General features: G+C 40.7%; 1 protein-coding gene across 3 annotated transcripts in view; it reads right to left on the reverse strand.

Annotated features, from left to right (window-relative positions):
• DIAPH3 (diaphanous related formin 3) overlaps positions 1-17,866 on the reverse strand; it is a 582,111-nt gene that overhangs the window by 436,586 nt on the left and 127,659 nt on the right. For all 3 annotated transcript variants that reach the window (XM_018056821.1, XM_018056820.1, XM_018056822.1), the window contains one exon: positions 4,963-5,093. In XM_018056821.1, the coding sequence (XP_017912310.1) occupies positions 4,963-5,093 (131 nt within the window). The remainder of the gene's footprint in view (positions 1-4,962; positions 5,094-17,866) is intronic.

A 17,866-nucleotide genomic window follows, 5' to 3' on the forward strand; every position in this document is an offset into this window, starting at 1 on the left:
ACCACCTGATCTGCCTCCTCAGAAATCTGCATGCAGGTAAAGAACCAGCAGTTAGAACTGGACATGGAACAACAGACTGGTTCCAAACCCAGAAAGTATTGTCAAGGCTGCATATTGTCATCCTGCTTATTTAATTTATATGCAGAGTATATCATGAGAAAAACTGGGCTGGATGAAGCACAAGCTGGAATCAAGATTGCCGGGAGAAAAGCATCAATAACCTCAGATATGCAGATGACACCACCCTTATGGCAGAAAGTGAAGAAGAACTAGAGAGCCTCTTGGTGAAAGTGAAAGAGGAGAGTGAAAAAGTTGCCTTAAAGCTCAACATTCAGAAAATGAAGGTCATGGCATCTGGTCCAGTCACTTCATGGCAAATAAATGGGGAAATACTGGAAACCGTGACAGACTTTATTTGGGGAGGCTCCAAAATCAATGCAGATGCTGACTGCAGCCATGAAGTAAAAGATGCTTTCTCCTTGGAAGAAAACTTATGACCAACCTAGACAGCGTATTAAAAAGTAGAGATATTACTTTGCCAACAAAGGTCCATCTAATCAAAGCTATGGTTTTTCCAGTAGTCATGTATGGATGTGAGAGTTGGACTATAAAGAAAGCTGAGTGCCAAAGAACTGATGCTTTTGAACTGTGGTGTTGGAGAAGACTCTTCAGAGTCCCTTGGACTGCAAGGAGATCCAACCAGTTCATCCTAAAGGAGATCAGTCCTGGTGTTCATAGGAAGGACTGAAACTCCAATACTTTGGTCACCTGATGGGAAGAATTGAGTCATTGGAAAAGGCCCTGATGGTGGAAAAGATTGATGGTGGGAGGAGAAGGGGACGACCGAGGATGAGATGATTGGATGGCATCACCGACTCAACGGATGTGGGTTTGGGTAGACTCTGGGAGTTGTCAATGGACAGGGAAGCCTGTTGTGCTGTGGTCCATGGGATCACAAAGAGTCAGACACGACAGAGCAACTGAACTGAACTGATAGCATTTAAAATATAAGAAAATGGTAAGAAAAATGCTTGTTATGAAATGTGAGTAGCTGTACACAACATCTATAAATACATAAAAACTGAGAGGAAAATGAAAGTCTTCAAAGAGAACACAGAAGATGATGCCATTTAAGTAATACTCAAAAGATATAAAAACCAAGAATATCACAGATACATGTATGTTTATCTATAATGCAAAGAAAGAAATGATAAATCCAAAATTCAAGAGATCTGAATTGAGGAGGGGGGCATCGAAGCTTCAAAGTCATAGGCAACATTCTGTAAATTAGCCTCATCAGTAGCCTCATCAGTAAACGTGGGTATTTGTGTCACTGTAGCCTTTCTAATGTCAAACATTTTATACAAATAATTTTTATAATAAGTCAAGCTATCAGTAACTTCAAATTTGGGTCCTGACTTCTTTTCTTCAGATCAGGCTGACAAGAAGGAATACAGTAATCTCATCACTCGCCACAAGCTCTTCCATCTCTGTTCTCACACATGCAGTGCACGGCACAAAACATTCAGCAATTCCAAAAGTTCTCCCACCAGTTTTGTGTTTTCAAGCCCAGAAATGCAAAAAACCTACATTCCAAACACACTGATTAAATGGAATAATGACACACACAGACTGCTTACCTGCTTTCCAGTAAACACACACTTACTCACTTAGTCATCTGACTCTTTGCAACCCCATGGACTGCAGCCTGCCAGGCTCCTCTGTCCATGGGATTCTCCAGGCAAGAACACTGGAGTGGGTTGCCATGCCCTCCTCCAGGGAATCTTCCCAACCCAGGAATCAAACCCAGGTCTCCAGCATTGCTGGCAGATTCTTTACCAGCTGAGCTACCAATTTAAATCTTATGAAAAAATTTCCTAAAGTGATTTTCTCAAAGTTTCAGTTATTAACTTGATCAAATCTAGTTCCAAAATCTTGTTACAAATCTTCTAACCAAATGGTATCTTGTAGAATAGTAACAGTAAACTTCAAAATGTACATGTTAACTGTGAATAAAAGAAACTAATGCCTAAAAATCACAAAACAAAAAGATCAAAGAAGACTACTGTTCCTGAGACAGAAATCTTTTTCTTGATAGCCAGAACAAACTGCACAAATGAAGATGCATTCTATAATTTGCTACTTGCAAAAATGAGTAAAGACTAAAATGCATATCACACATAATAATACTAGTATCTACTTTTTACATTTTCACGTCCATATATTTGAAAGTGTAGTTGTTGACTCATCTTTTAGTGGACATCCACTAAAACGTTACAAAGGAACTATGTCTTTAAGCACAAAATTGTCCTTAAGAATATTGAATAATGAATAAAACTTCAAACAGAAGAGAACTATGTGATCTTCAAATCAACTCTTCATAAAACAAAGCAAATAATTTGGTATTTAAAATACTAGTTTACACATAATTCCCTATCCAGATAGTCAAAGGATAACCATGTTTCATAATCAGGAGGCAGAGTTTCAGAGGTTGATGAATGGCTCTAAAATATTGCATATCAGGGATGGGGCGCCAGAGTGGGGCAGGGGGTTTGCCCCTAATTTTTCCTTGATTTTTGATTTAAATAAATCTTGCTCCAAAACCATCATTTATCAGTTCACTTGCTTACTTTACTTTTCAACTGTATTCCCAAACATTAAAAAATTTAACTCTGATTTTCTCAGTAATACTACAGATCTAATAATAATCTCAAAAGCTTACGAAAAGTTAGAATTCCTTCTCTCTTGAAATTTAATCACATAATATATTAAAAAGAAAATATGAAAAATTGACTTTATCGGCTAACGGCATCATAACTAACTGCGAAGTCCAAAGATGTGATCAGAGAAATAGATTCACAGTCACATGTTCAGCTCAGTTTCTCCTGTCATTGGAGCACTGGGCACAGAAATGTTCCTGAGGAGCTCAGATTCCTTCTACATGAGGCACCATGATTTCAGAAACATTTCCCTAATAATATGGTTTTCTATTCTTTCCAGTCAAAAATACTATTTCATAGGAAACAAATATTTGTGACTTCCTGATAATATATTGTAGAACTGGCCACTCTTGAGGAAATAATTCCACAAACTTTTATTTTTGAAACAAGATTCAAGAATCATAGGAAGTACTAAATCCATTGTAATATGCTTGAATTCACACAGACAGTCCTCTCACAGCTTTTTTCACTAACATGTTCAAATACTCAAAATAAGAAGATGAGGTAATGGCAGAGTCTACTTCTAATTACATCGAAATTCCATGATTATCTCCAGTGTCAGGAGGCTGTCAGATAAACTGAAAATGAGTATAGCTCCTCAGTTGACCCCAACATACCCTCTTCCTACATTTAAACTCCACAAGAACAGGGCCTGGACCTACTCTGCTGTTTATTCAAGCCACACATCTAAGATGGTACTTGGAAAACAGCAGGTACTCATCAACATTTTTTAAATGAAAACATTTAACAGTACAGATTAAACTGGAAACCAGAACTCTTCATATATGACTACACTTGTCAAATAAATATTAAGACATATGAAGTCCCTGGTCTCATGCCCACCACTAATTTACATCCCAGCTGCTGCTGTTGCTAAGTTGCTTCAGTCGTGTCCGACCCTCTCTAACCCCATAGAGGGCAGACCCTCAGGCTCCCCTGTCCCTGGGATTCTCCAGGCAAGAACACTGGAGAGGGTTGCCATTTCCTTCTCCAATGTATGCATGCATGCTAAGTTGCTTCAACCATGTCCAACCCTGTGCGACCCCATGGACAGTAGCCCACCAGGCTCCTCTGTCCACAGGATTCTCCAGGCAAGAGTACTGGAGTGGGTTGCCATTTCCTTCTCCTTACACCCTAGAGAACAGACTAAAATGGTAAAATATGGAAAAATAAAGATAAAGTTGAAATAACAGATATTCTTTGCTCACTCTTCATACTCCTTAGTTAAACCTCACTCTCATGTCTCTCAGCAGGTAGGCTCTTTTTATTTTAAAAATTATACTGTCAAGGATTTTTATCTTACTGTAGCCAAAATTAAGAAATATCCAGAATATCAGAATATCAAAAGAATTCTTTTACATATCATTAACCTCCAACCATAGTTTGTCATTCTGGCCCTCTGACCCTTTATCTACATTTTATACACACATACATGCATGCATATATATGCATATAGAGAGAAAGCTAGAATATATTTTATATATATATTTACATAGAAATAAGCATTCATTTATTATACAAATAAGAAATCAAAACTAACCTACCTTAGACTCTTACAGCTTGGAAATTCTATGACTGCTCATTTTATAACAACCCCTATTTAAAATTTTTCAAGACTATGCTTGGCTAAAAAGTCTAAAAATTGGTTTATCAAGGCACCTACTATAGTATGGCTAGATACAGGGCACCTAGTGAAATCTGGATTTCTGAAAAAAATAACAAATAATTTCTTACTGTAAGTATGTCTAAAATCCAGATTTTGCTAGGCATCCTATATTTCTATTTGCTAAACCTGACAACACTAATCTATGGGCTCCTATAAAGATACGCCTTTCAATAAACGAAAAAAAATCATTGGCATTTCTTGCTATGTCAAACAGAAATGAGCCAGTATATATACAATGCCAAAATTCAGTGTGAAACACAACCACGTTAAATCAATAGTTTCTGATCATGATTAATTCTCTTTTGAAAAATAGCTTAAGTTTTTTAAAATTCTAAGGGAAAAAAGGCACAATTTTTTTTAAAGTCCACAAGCTATATATTTCTCAGTAATAAACACAAAAAGTATATTGAGACTATATTTCCACATGAATATAAGTATTATGTATTCAATTGTTACCCTGAGAAGTTGTTGAGGCAGACCAGCTATTTATTCACAGGCACCATGAAGTATAAAAGTGACAAATCATGGCATCTGTTTAATTCAGTACATGCCCTCATGTTCAGATAGACGAATTACCTCACAGGATTACTTGTCAAAGACACGCGGAGGGACTCCAGGTACGTGAAGAGTCTCTCATCCGCAGACCCCATCTTCAGTTCATAGATAAATTCCTGAGGTGAGATCTGTTGATTACTCTTAAGACTTCCCTGAAAAATAAGTAAAAAAAACAATTCATGCTGTGTGAAGATTATTAAAATAGTTACAACTGCATTAACTGCACCTTTCACATTAACAGCAATACACAGTTACTCACAGTATTATTATTTTGAGAGAATGATTTCCTTACTTCTGGCCATAAATCTATAAATTCATAATCTATGGTATCCATGGATTAGGTTTTAGGAACATGCAAAATAAAACCAAACCTCAATATAAGAATAATTCCATTAAAATAAATATTCTAAGCAATACAGAAAAAGTTGTAAATCATTAAGCACCTAGCTCGAGGCATTACAGACACAGAGATTATCAATACCTAAGTCTGGAAGGAGAATCCCAAGCCAAAAAAAAAAAAAAACAGTACTTTTCAGTGCAGTCTAATTCCTCCAGCACTAATTCATGTCTAACTCTGTGCAACCCCATGGACTCCTCCCACCAGTCTCCTCCATCCATGGAACTCTCCAGGCAAGAACACTGGAGTGAGTAGCCATTCCCTTCTCCAGGGGAATCTTCCTGACCCAGGAATCAAACCTGGATCTCCCGCATTGCAAGCATCTGAGCCACAAGGGAAGCTCCTAATTTCTCTAACATGACACCAAAGGCTCAAAGGAAGAAGAGCCAACTTGGCAGAGAGAAAAGGGAAGAAGCCAAGGGAAAGGTAAAGAAGAGTTAAGGAGGCAAAAATTTAGTCAAGAATTCCTTTCAGGCAAAAATATAACACACGAGCATACCCCCAAAAAATATACGAAAGCACATACAGTTGAAAATGAGAGGCCAGGTCCTAGAGCAGTGGAGTACCACTCCACAAACAGCTTATCACACTAGCAGCAGTATGCAACACCGATGAGAAGAGCTGCTGTTCACTCATTATTCAACACACGTTAATTCCCTAGTAAGTGCCAGTCAATGTCCTAAGTGCTGAAAAAACACCAGTGAACAAGAGACAAAAATCGCTACCTGCACAGAACTTTACTCTCCACAGGGAAGGGTAAAGAAAGACAGACAATAACTGAAAAGTAATTAAAATACATCCAACAGTAGATAGTGTTAAGTGCTATAGAGAAAAAAAAAAAAGCAATAGGAGGAATAAGCAGCACAGGAAGTGGGGTGGATTTCAAACAGGATGGTCAACGAAGTCTCCCAGAGAAGACTCGGCAGGACTCAAACTTGAACATTAGAATCAAAGTCTGAAAGATGTGCGAGCTTGAACCTTGTAGAAGTCTGGAAAGACAGCTGTGATGGAGAGGACTGTAGGCCTTACAGGCCACCAAAGAACTTGGACTTCCACTCTGAGATCAGAAGCATCAGAAGTAGAAAGACCTGTTGAACACATACGTGTATGGTCCAGATGGACCACATGAGAATGTCCATCAAACATATGGACGTCTAAAGATGAGGATGTCCAACTAACAATAAACTTCAGAATTCTATTTAAATTACAGATTATAAATCCAAGGGGAAGGAAAGGATCTATACATGTCCAAAAGTAGATTCGTTGGGATGGTGGGAAATTAGATGTATTTTTCCCATTTCTTTTTCATTTTTTTGCTACACTGTTACACAAGGAAACATTCCCATAAAGCAAAACAAATTAGCCCTGGGAAACAGGTGATTTTCATAGTCTGCTGCTGCTAGGTCGCTTCAGTCGTGTCCGACTCTGTGCGACCCCACAGTCGGCAGCCCATTGGGCTCCACCGTCCCTGGGATTCTCCAGGCAAGAACACTGGAGTGGGTTGCCATTTCCTTCTCCAATGCATGAAAGTGAAGAGCGAAAGTGAAGTCACTCAGTCGAGTCCAACTCTTAGCGACCCCATGGACTGCAGCCTACCAGGCTCCTCCGTCCATGGGAGTTTCCAGGCAAGAGTACTGGAGTGGGGTGCCATTGTCTGGAGCTTGCTGCTGCTGCTGCTGCTAAGTCGCGTCAATGGTGTCCGACTCTGTGTGACCCCATAGACGGCAGCCCACCAGGCTCCCCCGTCCCTGGGATTCTCCAGGCAAGAACACTGAAGTGGGTTGATTTTCATAGTCAGCAAGTCCTAATTTACTAAAGAAAATTTCAGGGCAAAATCTCAAAGAACAAAATGATAAAATAAAAATGAAAGGAAAAATGAAATGGTGAGAAAACTGAAAATGTCAGATTTTTGAATTAGTGACTATGCTATCTCTCATTAAAAAGAGAATAGATTCAACTTGTACCAGTATATCATTTATCCATCTCTTTGCTTTAAATTACGAATCTGCTTCTTGTTCAACACAGAAAATTTGGAAACAGAAAAACAAAGAAAAAGTGTCTAAAAACAACTATTAGTTTGATATTTCTATGTCTTAAGTATTTTTTCTCCTACATTATATATAACATATAAACTTTCATACTTAAACATACATATTTTACTTATAAAAATATATGATATTTTATCAGTTACTAATATTTAAAGAACATATTCCAGTATTAATACTTAATTCCCAAAGAAAATTATTTTCTTTCTGAATACAGACTATTATTAACACACTGTGCTGTGTGCTATGCTTAGTTGCTCAGTTGCATCCGACTCTGTGACCCCATGGACTGTCATCTGCCAGGCTCCTCTGTCCATGGGAATTCTCCAGGCAAGAATACTGGAGTGGACTGCCATGCCTTCTTCCATGATTAACATACTACCACTTACCTAATTTACACCATTATTAATGAGCATTTAGTTTGATTGTATCGTAAATTTTTTCAAGTTTCTGATGTAGGCTGCCAGGCCAATAATTTTATCCAAATATATATCAATAGAGGTTTGTAGTCATTTCTGAATTTATTATTGAAAAGAATTACAACTTCGGTAGAATCAAAATAAACCAAGACTGAATAGATGAATTGTTTCCTTCAACAATATTTGGGTAAACCCTAGTATTTGAAGAAAATACTTCTAAAATATAAAAATAACAAGCAATAAGTACTTTGGATTAAAAGTGATACAAAGTTATTTTAAAAATAAGTAAAAAGCCACCTGCCCACCTCTTACCCCTATCTCACAAAGACAGCCACTTTAAAGTCCCTGAACAGTTTCTTCTGAGAGCTACTTAATATATGTAAATTATGTACTTATTCTGATATATTTAAATGTGTAACCTTTCAATATTATATTGGACTTCTGCTATAAAATATATAAAATATAAAGACTTATAAAAACATTAGAATTTCTACTCTCCCTCCCTCTGGCTACAGTTATAAGTAAATTAAATTGAACCAAATGATGCCAATCCATGAAATGAGAGCTAGCTGAACTCACATTCTATGGGATCCTCACAACAAAGTTCCTAGAGAGATGAGTGCAGGAATCCAAAAACCGTAACAATGCTTTAATTTGCTTTAGAGACACAGAATAGGGCACTCAATGAACAGAATGTCTCCATTCATAAAGTCTTCCAGCTACTATAATTTCCTGTTAGCCAAATCAACATGCTGGCTGCCCCTAAAATTGGGAATATGGTAAGGAATGTTGGCTCTCATCATTCTATTCAGGAATATAGCAAGGTCAATAATAACAACAGCACACACGCAGATTAGAGAGAAGTAAATCTGTCTATAAGCAAGCAAGATGATTATCTACAGGAATTTACCATGGTCACAGAACAAAATTCAACATAGAAAAATAATTCTTATTTCTAAATACTATCAGCAATTGGAAAACAAACTTTCAAATAAACCATTTCTAATAGCATCAAAAAATACAAAATCATTAAGAAAAAGTTTAACAGAAGAAAAGAACTATCTGTACATTAAAAACTATAACACTGTGGAGACAAGATGACCTAAATAAATGAAAATGTTATACCATGTTCATGGATCAGATGACTCAATCTCCAGAAATCCATTAAGAAAAACACCTTTTGAAAAATAATCTACAAAGTCAATATAATAACCATCAACATCCCAGCAAGCTTTTTTGAAGAAATTGAGAAGCAATTTCTAAAATTAATATGGAAATGCAGGGAACCTACAACAGAATAATTTCCAAAAAAATAAAGTTGGGGACTTATTTCATCTGATTTCAAGATTTACTGAAATGCTACAGTAATCAAAGCAGCATTAACAGAACATTAATAGAACAGAATGAAGTATAGAAATATACTTGAATCTATGTAATGAATGATTCTCAACAAAGATCTCAATGTAATTCAATCGGGTATTAACAATCTTTTCAATAATTGGTGCTAGAATAACCGAACATCCATATGAAAGAATGTGAGCCTTAAAAAGCTAAAATTATAAAATGTCTAGAAGAAAACATAGTGAAAACCTTCACTATCTTGGGGAAAGCAAAGATTCCTTAGCATACAAAAGGCACTAACTATAAAATTGGATTTCATCAAAATGTAAATCTTCCACTTCTCAAAAGACTCTTTTATTAACACAGTTTCATTAAAATTAAAGATAAGCCACAGATTGAGAAAACACTGTAATATGTGTCAAGAACTATGCAGAGTCTAATATGCTACTCTATATATAAGCTAAATTAGCCTGTTACTGCTTCATGAGTACTGAGAGAAAACTTAAGACCTGCTGTTGCTGCTAAGTCACTTTAGTCGTGTCCGACTCTTTGTGGCCCCACAGACAGCAGCCTACCAGGCTCCGCCGTCCCTGGGATTCTCCAGGCAAGAACACTGGAGTGGGTTGCCACTTCCTTCTCCAGTGCATGAAAGTCAAAAGTGAAAGTGAAGTCAGTCAGTCGTGTACAAGTCTTAGCGACCCCATGGACTGCAGCCTACCAGGCCCCTCCATCCATGGGATTTTCCAGGCAAGAGTACTGGAGTGGGGTGCCATTGCCTTCTCCATAAGACTCCTGAGTTAGAGACAAAAGAACTCTATTACACATGTTGGTTCCCTAACCCAAACAAAAGTCCCAAATGGATGATGCAGAGATTCCTGATGATGGATGTGTACACACGCAAGGGATATCACAAGAGAAGAACCCTGAGCTTAGGGTAATCACCACTTTTATAGTGAACAGTAATAAGCCCATTAATTATCCACAGAGATAAAACTTCATCTCTAAGGTTGTGAAAGTGAAAGTTGCTCAGGCCGACTCTTTGAGACCCCATGGATTATACAGTTCATGGAATTCTCCAGGCCAGAATACTGAAGTGGGTAGACTTTCCCTTCTCCAGGGGATCTTCCCAACCCAGAGATCACACCCAGGTCTCCCACATTGCAGGTGGATTCTTTACCAGATGAACCACAAGGGAAGTCCTCTCTAAGGTGATCTCTAAGGTTGATTCACTGTAAACACAATCCTGAAAAATGATCTGGATAAACAATCCTCAATCCTTGCACTGCTGGCATAACCAGAAAGAATATACAGGAATACCCAGGGTCCACAGGAGACTTCATCTCCTAATATAAATATATCTCATAAAAGATTTCTATTCAGACCATTTAATAAACTCCTACAACTCAATAGTAATAAGAAAAACAGTCCAATTAAAGACATGAATAAAAGACTTCACAAGAGAAGATCTATGAATAGACAATAAGCACAGGAAATGGTATTCAGGATCATTTGTCATCAAGGAATTGCAAAACAAAACCAGAAACAAAATAATCCTACAGCCATCCTAGAACGGTGAGGGTGTGAAGCACCTGGAATCCTTCCACACAACTAGTGGGGACATGAAATGGCACCAGCACTTTACAAAACAGGGATTTCTTTTAAAGTTAAATACATACTGACTCAGCAAGTGGACATTGAGGTGTTAAGCAGGAGGGGAAAAAAATCGCTATGACATTCAGAACAGCTTTATTCATAAAAGCCAAGACTGGGAACAATGCAAATATTCATCAGCAAGGTGTTGTACAGCCACACAGTGGAGTGTGTGCATGCATGCCCAGTCGTGCCGGACTCTGCGGCCCCATGGACTGTATCCCACCCGGGTCCTCTGTGCATGGGATTCTCCAGGCAAGAATACTAGAGTGGGTTGCTATGCCCTCCTCCAGGGAATCTTCTTGACTCCGGGACTGAACCCGCATCTCCTACGTCTCCTGCACTGAGGCAGATTTTCTACCCACAGAGCCACCTGGGAAGCCCATACACTGGAACACTATAAAACAGTAAAAAAAAAAAAAAAAAAGTTCACTACATAATGCAACAAGATAGATGAATCCAAAAGCTATGCTGAGTTAAAGAAGCCAAACAAACAAAAAAACAGAACATAGCGTATGGTTCCGTTTATAGGAAAGACCAAGAGCAACCTGTCAGTGTTTCCTCTGGGGCCGCTGTGACTGAAGGCAAGAAAGCAGAGCTGTTCACCATCGCCAGTGCGCATGGGTAGAGAACGAGGGCTCACAGACAGCGTCTGAGGCGCAGCAGTAACAGGCTTTTCCAGCAGACGCTGGGCAAGAGAGAATAAACTTCCTGGCAAAAGAGAATTCTCTATTTGAACCACATCCGGTCTGCCCAGTCGGAACCCTGCGCGGCCTGACGGCCTCCACGCCGCGTCGGGCGCTCCCTGCCTCAGTGTGCTCACCTCGACACCACACTGCGCGCCTGCTCGGGCTCCCCGGGCATCAGTCGGACCTCGCCGAAACCACCCTACCAGGACCGGGCTTCTCTAAGCCACGCAAACTGAGTCCTTGCCTCTATCTATGGATTTCTTTTTCAAAACACTCACCACTCTGTACTAAACTAACTTTAGGGGCTTCCAACTGCCCCCAGGCACCAAGGCGCCGGTCACCAGCCAGCAGGAGACTACCCTGCGCTCCCCGGGGCGGGTGCGTCCGACGCCAGCAGAGCCCGGCAGGTCACCCTCCGCTGACACGCCAATCAGCACACTGCGGGACACTGCACGCAGCACACCACCAGGTGCCACAGGGTTTCAGTGGGTGTCACTCCTGCCTTTCTCTGCACAAGCCTTCCTCTACCAGAAGATGCCCCAGGCACAAAAAGAACCAGCGGTCTTGGCGTGGGAAGAGTGGAGACTGAATTCCTTACCATTTGCCAATTCTGTGACCTTAGATACATCATCTATTTTCTTAGACTATTCCCTCCTTTCTTTCAAAAACACTGTAGAGACTTCTAGACAGGGGGTTGCAAAGATGAAGAGCCAAGTGGAGTGTGTTGTGGGCGAGAGAAAAACCACCTGAGAGCCGCAATTTCCATTTTTCAAGCGTGAGTTCAGAGACTGTAGCCCTCCACAAAGCTCACTCAGAAGCCCTGGAGAGCCCCAGAGCAGAATCTGGTTGTCCTGACTCTGCCACGCTGCAACTCCACTCTGGCCGAGCTGTGAGCTCAGTGACGCAGAAAGGCATCTGTCTGCATAGAAGCCCTCATGAGATTTCAGAGGAGAACATGCCTGAGGCTGGAAATCTATCTCAGAATGCCACTGTATCAGATCAGAATAAACGTTTTACCAAACCTGTTTTACCAAGAAGGAAACAGCAGCCCACTGCAGTATTCCTACCTGGAGAAGCCCACGGACAGAGGAGCCTGGTGGGCTGCAGTCTGAGGGGTTGCAAAGACTCGGACACGACTGCAACTAGGACGCACACACACGCCCGCTCACCCTAACTCTGTGGACCGGCCACTCTCCCCTTTGTAGATCCCGTCCCTGCCCTCTGCTGTGCTCTGTCCTGTCCCTGCACGACGCAGCTTCCCAGGCTTCCAGAGCATCTGCCTTCAGGTGTGGGTTTGGCCAAAGGGAGTCAAAGGCAGGTGACTGGAGGTAGGAGGGAGGGAAAAGCCGGGTGCTTTCTCTTTCCCTGTCCTGTGTGAGCTCTGGCATGTCTCCAGAAGCACACAGGCTCCCCTGCAGCCCCAGCTCCTACAGGATATGCTCCATGGTTCCAGCTCCCAGAGGATGGTGCTCCCCCCAGGCTCCATTAATGTCACCTCCTCCATCTGTCCCTCCAGATTAGGAGTGTGGGCAGCTCCTTGTTTCTGCTAACCTCTAGGTTGTCTCACTGTCCTCTCTTGGGTTTCCCAGTCCTTTCATCACCCCTGTCACGGTGTTACCAATGCCCAGCATTAAATTCTGTGCTTTACATACTTAGGTTCTTCTTTGCCTGGCTGGACCCCGAGTGATACACCAGTATTATATATAATACACCAGTATTATACTGAAAGGTTGTTGTTGAATTACGACGCCGGGATTCTTGGCCCCCGGAGGAGAATTCAATCCGGGGCCAGAGACGAGGCTTGATCGCTCAGAGCTTTTGTGTAACAACGTTTTATTCAAGTATAAAGGAGATAGAGAAAGCTTCTGACATAGGCATCAGAAGGGGGCAGAAAGAGTACCCCCCTGCTAGTCTTTAGCTGGATGTTATATAGTCACGAGCAGCCTGTTAATGAAAGAAAGGAATGTCTCAAAACTTAGAATGGCACCAGGCCCCTCACCCATAGGATGTATTTTGGGATAATCTTGGCTCCAAATGGTTCATCTTGGGCCATAAAAGGATTAATTTGACTCTTGAAGAAGGGCAGAGCACCATACAAATAGTGTTATTTACATAGATTAGAGGAACAATATCAGAGTATAACATACTGGTTTATCAAGTAGGTTCTGAGCCAAAAGGCAGAACCGACTTGAAGACAGAGTTTGGGGTAAATGCATAACATATTAGCATAGCCCAAGATAAACATTTCCATAAGAAAAAGGCATTGGTTAACTTCAGGTGAAACCAGGTATCATTATGACAACACAGAATTTTAAGAGAAACCTCCTTTTAAATTTGTATAGAGAAGGAAAAAATATCGCTAGTTTGTTTCCTCCTGCCACTTAAGAGAGAGAAAAATATCTGACACTTGCAGGCTATTTCCTCCATTTGGAGACCCCTGGCCTTCCTGCCTGTTACCCTCTCAATACCAGGCAGTTTGTAGACATTATTTCTTACACCTCATAAGTCTTGTGGTAGACTGTATTGTTTCCATTTTAAAGAGCAGGAAGTTGAGCCTTACGTCTAAGGTAATATAGCATGGATCCTATTTCATCAAATCTAGCATGAGCACTTTCCCCTATATTTTAATATCTCTGAAGCAAAGGTGCTTTTTTTTTTCTAATGGACATCAATGTGAAGTTTTAGGACTATCAAGAAGTGTAAGATGGCCCTTCTGATACTCAGAAGCATTGATACCATCAGAATATAAACCATTGCTAGTTTTTAAAAAAAAAAAAAAAGAGAAGAGACAGACCCAAAATGGAGTCTTTGCCCCCAGAACAGCAAACCGAGACTTGATTGCAGTTTCAATCTTTCCAGAGATGCGACCTATAAACAGGCAAATATGAAATTTCCTGATAAGCACTAGAGAGGCAATCTGCACAGAAGACCCCTTTCTGCCCCCTTTCCCCTGAAAAGAAGAGATGACTGGGACTGAAAAAGTTCTTTCTTTTGCTGCAAACTTCCCTACACATCACTCCTTCCTTCTCTAACACCTTCCATTTTGTACAATTTCTCGGAGTGCTTTTCTATTTATTAGATGGGATGCTGACTCAATGAATAAAGCCAAATAAATCTTTTTTAAGACTACCTTAACTACTATTACTTAAACGATATACTGAGTACCTACTATGTATCAGACATTGTTTGTATCATGTGGATACAGTGGTGAAATAAAAGTCAAGTGACTCCTAGACATTAGGCATGAGCCAAAATGTAGTGCTACCTACCTAAATGAGGAAGACAGAAGAAAAAGAATCAGTAATAGAGGAAGCAGCTATTTAAGAATCATGAAAGTGAAAAGAGAAAGTGAAATCGCTCAGTCGTGTCCGACTCTATGCGACTCCATGGACCGTAACCTACCAGGCTCCACGGTCCATGGGATTTTCCAGGCAAGAATACTGGAGTGGGCTGCCATTTCCTTCTCCAGAGGATCTTCCCAAGCCAGGGATCGCACCCGGGTCTCCTGCGTTGCAGACAGATGCTTTACCGTCTGAGTCACTAGGGAAGCCCCATTTAAGAATCATAGGTCTGAGCAAATGACATTTTTTTCTGTCTAAGAAAATAAAAGCTACAGACTCCCCTGGTGGTCCAGTGCTTGAGAGTCTACCTTGCAACTCAGGGGATGCAGATTCAATCCCTGGTCAGGGAACTAAGATTCCACGTGCCACAGAGCAACGAAGCCTGTATGCCGCAACTAGAGAAACCTAACGGTGCAACAAAAATCCAAAGTGCCACAGCTGAGATTCAGTGCAGCCAAATAAATAAATAAATATTTTTTTAAAAGAAGAAGAAAAGAAAATCTGAGAAGAGAGCAAAATGAAGAAAGGAAAGGAGCATGGGCATTCTGGGAGAAGGGTCTTTCAAGCAAACAGAAGAGCAAATATAAAGCACTAAGGCAGGAGGGAACTAGGCATATCCAAAGGACAGCAAGGAAACTCATCTGAATCCCAGTCATGGTGGCAAAGAGTTAAACAAAGAGTTATAGATGACAGGGACAGATAAAACAGGCACAGGATTGACAAACCACAGCCCACAGCCAAATGTTTTCATATTTCAATGAAGAATGGTTTTCACATTTCTAAAAGCTTGCAATTCAGAAGAGGAAGAGGAAGATAAGACAGAAGAGCAGCAGCAGAAGCAACTGAGACCATACCTAACACACAAGCCTGAACTGTCTCAGATCTGGCCCTTTAAGAAAGATTCCTGGTCCCAGACAGTCGTATAAACCGTGGTGGAGACTTTAGGTTTTATTCTGAATAGACGGAAAAACATTTGAGAGGACCAAGAACAGAAATTGCGAGACGTAATAAACATTTTTAGAAGATTATTGTAGCTACTGTGTGGCAACACAGAGGCAAAAATCAAACAAGGAAATGAATTAGAATCTGTCTTTTACATCCTCTGGTCAAGAGTTGAAAGCAGCCTAGTATACAGTGCCAGTTATGGAAGGCATAGATTTGCTCAGTATGAAGGAAGATCAGATTAGAATCACAGACAGGCTGAATGGGAGGGGTGTGGTGTGAAAGAATGAAAACACAAAGATGATGAGAAACCTATAGGCGTCAACAACTAAGCGAATGGTGTCACCAACTACTGATTAATATGACCTAGATAAGAGCAGGTTCAGTGGTGGACTCGAGATAAGCCAGATCAGAAGTTCAAGGGAGAAAGCAAGAAGACTGGGCAACTTTTCTGAGAATATTCTGTAAACGAGAGCAAAGAACCAGGAAAAGTAGCTAGAAAGGAACCCCTGTGGCATGATATCGGGGATGAGGGGAAAACCACATCCCGTCTGCATACTGATGGGAATAACCCAAGGAGACAGGAAGAAACTGGTAGATGCAAAGGATAGGTACAGATACAGGAAGACAAAAAAGTAAACAATAACAACCAAAAATCCTTAAGAAGGTTTTTCGAGATGTGACCTACCTACAAGAGGAAGGATTAACCTTACGCAATACCAAGGAAACTGCACTCTAAAAAGAGCAAAAGCAGAACCAAAGGGGTAGATTGTCAGATCTGGTGATTAGGAAGTAAGGTAGGGCAGTTCTATTCTGATTACATCGACAGTCTCAGTGACAGAAGCAACGACACAATCAGCTGAAACGCAGGGTGCAGAGCTGCAGGTATGAGAGAAGAGAAGAGACCATTTTCAGAAAGCCAAACAGGACACTGACAAGGGCCATGTGGTAGAATGCCTGTTAAAGGCTCGCTCTGTCATCTGTGGTCATTCAGAAAATACCAGTCAGTGTGGGTGAATGCTTCCTTCCAGACGCATGCTTCAAATGGGTATATCGTTCCTTTTCTTCTTTGCTTTTTGGTTCTCTTCTATTCCCAGCTATTTGTAAGGCCTACTCAGACAACCATTTTGCTTTTTGTATTTCTCTTTGAGATTGTCTTGATCACTGCTTCCTGTACAATATCACAAACCTCTGTCCAGAGCTCTTTAGGCACTCAGTCTATCTAATCTCTTGAATCTACTTGTTACTTCCATTGTATAATCCTAAGGGATTTGCTACTGCTGCTAAATCGCTTCAGCCCTGTCTGACTCTGTGCGACGCCATAGACGGCAGCCCACCAGGCTCCCCCGTCCCTGGGATTCTCCAGGCAAGAACACTGGAGTGGGTTGCCATTTCCTTCTCCAATGCAGAGAAAGTGAAAAGTGAAAGTGAAGTTGCTCAGTCATGTCCGACTCCTAGCGACCCCATGGACTGCAGGCTACCAGGCTCCTCTGTCCATGGGACTTTCCAGGCAAGAGTACTGGAGTGGGGTGCCATTGCCTTCTCCAAAAGGGATGTGGTTTAGGTCATATCAGAATGGTCTAGTGGTTTTCCGTACTTTCTTCAATTTAAGTCTGAATTTAGCAATAAGGAGTTTATGATCTGAGCCACTGTAGGCTCTGGGTCTTGCTTTTGATAACTATATAGAACTTCTCCATCTTTGGCTGCAAAGAACATACTCAATCTGATTTTGGTATTGACCATCTGGTGATATCCATGTGCAGCCTCTTCTCTTGTGTTGTTGGAAGAAGGTGTTTCCTAGGACCAGTGTGTTCCCTTGGCAAAACTACATTAGCCTTTGCACTGCTTCATTCTATACTCCAAGGCCAAATTTATCTGTTACCTCAGGTATCTCTTGACTTCCTACTTTTGCATTCCAGTCCCCAATAATGAAAAGAGCATCTTTTGGGGGTGTTAGTTCTAAAAGGTCTTAGTCTTCATAGTACCATTCAACTTCAGCTTCTTCAGCATCACTGGTCGGGGCATAGACTTGGATTACTGAGATACTGAATGGCTTGCCTTGGAAACAAACAGAGATCATTCTGTCGTTTTTGAGATTGCA

Source organism: Capra hircus, chromosome 12, assembly GCF_001704415.2.
Source record: "Capra hircus breed San Clemente chromosome 12, ASM170441v1, whole genome shotgun sequence".
In the NCBI taxonomy this organism is placed as follows: Eukaryota; Metazoa; Chordata; class Mammalia; order Artiodactyla; family Bovidae; genus Capra; species Capra hircus.